The 4,423-nt window shown below is 59.1% G+C and overlaps 1 protein-coding gene across 1 annotated transcript in view; it reads left to right on the top strand.

Moving 5' to 3' along the window:
* Positions 1-4,423, top strand: part of CERK (ceramide kinase) — a 39,603-nt gene that overhangs the window by 22,301 nt on the left and 12,879 nt on the right. The window contains exons 4-5 of the mRNA XM_014533160.1: positions 5-170; positions 2,903-3,028. Coding sequence (XP_014388646.1) covers positions 5-170; positions 2,903-3,028 — 292 coding nt within the window. The remainder of the gene's footprint in view (positions 1-4; positions 171-2,902; positions 3,029-4,423) is intronic.

The raw sequence follows: 4,423 nt of genomic DNA on the forward strand, positions 1-4,423 counted from the left end.
GGAGGGGGTGGGGGTGCGGGCGGGATCCAGTGCTCCTGTCCCCGCAGTGCACTGCGTGAAGAGGGCCCGCCGCCACCGCTGGAAGTGCGAGCAGGTGACGTTCTGCGGTGCCGACGAGCAGCTGTGCCACCTGTGGCTGCAGACGCTGCGGGAGCAGCTGGACAAGCTGAGTACGTACGGCCTGCGTGTGTGTTTTGTTATTGTTGTTACTTTTGTTCATCTTCTCCTGGGGACATCTTTTCCCGTTGACTTTTTAAAAAAATATACTTTATTGATTTTTTACAGAGAGGAAGGGAGAGGGATAGAGAGTTAGAAACATCGATGAGAGAGAAACATGGATCAGCTGCCTCCTGCACACCCCCTACTAGGGATGTGCCCGCAACCAAGGTACATGCCCTTGGCCGGAATCGAACCTGGGACCTTTCAGTCTGCAGGCCAACGCTCTAGCCACTGAGCCAAACCTGTTAGGGCTCCCGTTGACGTTTAGAGAGTGGAAGGGAGGGAGCCAGGGGCAGAGAGAGAGACATGGGTTGGTTGCCTCCTGCATGCACCCTGACCCGGGCCAGGGCTCGAACCTGCAACCCAGGTAATGCAGCCTCTGTATTTAGAGAAAGACCGAGTAGCTGTGGTACCTGCCTGCATAAACGTGTGCGTACACGTGTGAGATCATGTACGTGTGAGTGCGTGCATGCGGAGGTGTGCCTACATGTGTACATGTGTGTGTGCGTGTGTGCATGCATGCGTGCGTGTGCTGCCATGACCTCTGCTTCCCTCCTCCTCTCTCAGCCCCTGTAGCCGAGCTGGAGGTGAGGCACCGCTGAGCTTTTACGCGTTTTCTAGTTGAAGGAGCAGCTGGGTGTGTGCCCGCAGCACCGGCTCTGCCTGCGGGTTCGGCTCCGTGTTGGGGAAGTGCGTCCCCACTCTGGTGTGAGCTGGAGGTCGCCCTGGCGGCCACGGGCCTCCGTGGTGTGATGCGTGTTCCTTCATCCACTTGGCGGTGACGGTCACCGGGGCAGCTCCCGTGTGGCTCTCACACGCCTCCCAGCGCGTCTTCGGCTGAGCACGCGCGCACTTCTCTTGGGCGCCTGCCCGGGACTGGGATTGCGGGGCCGGACGGGGTGCATGTGTCCGGCCTCAGTGGGCACGGCCCGCCTTTCCCAAAGTGAGGGTTCCGGAGGCTCCCTTCAGGGAACCGCCAAGTTCTGGCTGCCCCCATCTCGACTGCACCCCGAACATTTCAGCCTCTCTGGTGGGTGTAGTTTGCATTCCCTGACGCTGGCGAAGGAGGAACACGCCTCTGTGGGGGCCACCCCGAAGCCCTCTGTGAGGCGTCTGTTCAGGTTCGGGTCCATCTTTCTGTGGGGCTGTCTTTCTCACTGACGTGTGGACGTCCCGTCTGTGCTGTGGGTCGGGAGCTTTTCCTGGACTTGGATGCACAGGTGCCTTCTCCCATCGAGAGCTTGTATTTCACTGCCTTCACTCCGTTCTTTTTAAAAATATATATTTTTATTGATTTCAGAGGAAGGGAGAGGGAGGGAGAGAGAGAAACATCAAAGATGGGAGAGAATCATTGATCAGCTGCCTCCTGCACGCCCCCCGACTGGGGATGGAGCCCGCAACCAGGGCATGTGCCCTTGACTAGAATCGAACCCGGGACCCTTCAGTCCGCAGGCCGACGCTCTATCCACTGAGCCACACCGGCCAGGGCTTCTCTCCGTTCTCTTGATGGTGAACAGTCTTAATTGTGACCTGGTTTCATCGATCTTTTCTCAGCCTCTGTGGCTGGGCTGTGTCCTCTTAGGGCGTCTTTGCGCCGAGGCCATGAGGGCCTCCTCGTCTCTAAGCGTGAGACCCATGACCCCCGGAGCTGGCCTCCCACGTGGTGCGAGGTTCCCATCCTTTGGGTGTAGACACCAGCCTGACACCCGCTTCCCCCGTCTGCGGGAAAGACTGTCCTCCCGGCTCTGCTGTGGCCGTCGTGTGTAGCTTGTGTGTAGCTTGTGTGTAGCTCGCGTGTAGCTCGTGTGTAGACGTTGAATGGAATTTGGCGTTTCGCCTCCCGCCCCATGGCTTTGCCGAACTCACTCATTAAGGAACAGTTTGAGGACGTCCCCGTCGGCTGTGCAGACTCAGTTCTGTCTCCCGCCTCCGGCCTCGTGCCTTTTCGTGCTTCTTCCTCCGCGTGGGCCTCGTCGGGCTGTCACTGTCCTCTCCCCGTGGGCCTCGTCGGGCTGTCACTGTCCTCTCCGCACGGACAGGAAGCCCCCAGCGCCGACCCTGACCTGTCAGTACCGTGCCCGAGGCTCCACGCGGAATCCCAACCCCTGCTCCTCCGTTCGATCCGCGCGGAGCTTGGGTTGCTCGCTCGTTACACGCACCCTGAGCCCACGCACCCTGACCCACACACCCTGACCCCACACACCCTGACCCACACACCCTGACCCACACACCCTGACCCACACACCCTGACCCACACACCCTGACCCACACACCCTGACCCACACACCCTGACCCACACACCCTGACCCACACACCCTGACCCACACACCCTGACCCACACACCCTGACCCACACACCCTGACCCACACACCCTGACCCACACACCCTGACCCACACACCCTGACCCACACACCCTGACCCACACACCCTGACCCACACACCCTGACCCACACACCCTGACCCACACACCCTGACCCACACACCCTGACCCACACACCCTGACCCACACACCCTGACCCACACACCCTGACCCACACACCCTGACCCACACACCCTGACCCACACACCCTGACCCACACACACTCACCCTGACCCACGCATCCTGACCCACGCACCCTGACCAACGCACCCTGAGCCCACGCACCCTGACCCACGCACCCTGAGCCCACGCTCTGTCTTGCAGCCTGCAGACCGAAGCGCCTGCTGGTGTTCATCAACCCGTTCGGAGGGAAGGGCCAGGGCCTGCGGATCTACGAGCGGAAGGTGGCGCCGCTGTTCGCGCTGGCCGCCATCTCCACCGAGGTCATCGGTAAGGCGGGGGCTGCGCGGCCGGGGAGGCAGGAGGCCCGTTCGGATGTGGGCACTCGGGATTGCAGACGGAGATTTTTAAAAAATTGATGTCAGAGAGGAAGGGAGAGGGAGAGAGAGAGACATCAATGAGGAGAGAGAATCATGGATCGGCTGCACCTGCACGCCCCCCACTGGGGATCCAGCCTGCAGCCTGGGCATGTGCCCCGACCGGACATCGAACCCGGGACCCTTCAGCTGCAGGCCGACGCTCTAGCCACCGAGCCACAGCGGCCAGGGCTCCTATGAGATTTTAAACAAAATAGAATGTGGGTTGTTGTTCTCCCCCCCCCCCACACACACACACAAATCAGAAGGAGAAGAAGACGGATAAAGAACATAGCGTTTCTAGCCAAGCCCTAGCAATGCCCGCTCTCAGGAAGTGACTCTATGACAGTGATGGCAAACCTTTTGAGCATTTTGAAAAACCCTAACTTAGCTCTGGTGCCGTGTCACATATAGACATTTTTTGATATTTGCAACCATAGTAAAACAAAGACTTATATTGTTGATATTTATTTTATATATTTAAATGCCATTTAACAAAGAAAAATCAACCAAAAAAATGAGTTCGCGTGTCACCTCTGACACGCGTGTCATAGGTTCGCCATCACTGCTCTATGAAGATAAATGGATGAAGACCACGGACAGAAATTCTTGGAAGAGATACAGCGATGACGTTTTAGAAATAATATGACCAATAAGCGACATTGTGAGGAGCGAGTGCCATGCCCCGTTGGTGACTGAGTTCCCTGAGCCAGCTCTGGGTGCCGGGGCCCGGGAGGCGGGCGCCGTGAGCGTCCCGTGTAAACCTGTCCACGGGCCCCTGGCGAGGGGCCGCTGCGGTCCCGGCCTCAACCGGGAGGGCTTGCCCGGAGCTCCTGTTCCCGGAGTCTCTCCGAGGAAGACGGTGCCCGTTGGCACGGTGGAAAACACTCGATGTCCCCCCACGGGAAGCGGGAAGACAGACCTGGTGACTCGGCAGGACGGGCATGTGCTCCTCACACGTGGGCTTGGCACACGGTTCCTAACGGGGAACGCGAGGGTCTGATGCGGGAGGGGGTGCGGGCCTCCCACGGTTCCTAACGGGGAACGCGAGGGTCTGATGCGGGAGGGGGTGCGGGCTTGTGCGCACGCACAGCACAATTTCACGGGCTTTGGTTCCTCACGCGGGGCATACGGGCTCTGGGCTGCTGCCGTGTTCTCTGCATCTTGGCTTTTCTAAGACTTTCAAAGTAACGTGGATAATAAGGAAGAACTATAAAGGAGGAGAGTGGATTCTTTCCCAACATACGGTGTCTGTTGGGAATTACACGCCCGAGAGCGGTGCCTCCTGGGGCCGTGTCTCCCGAGGGCC

This window comes from Myotis brandtii, unplaced genomic scaffold, assembly GCF_000412655.1.
Source record: "Myotis brandtii unplaced genomic scaffold, ASM41265v1 scaffold952, whole genome shotgun sequence".
NCBI lineage: Eukaryota > Metazoa > Chordata > Mammalia > Chiroptera > Vespertilionidae > Myotis > Myotis brandtii.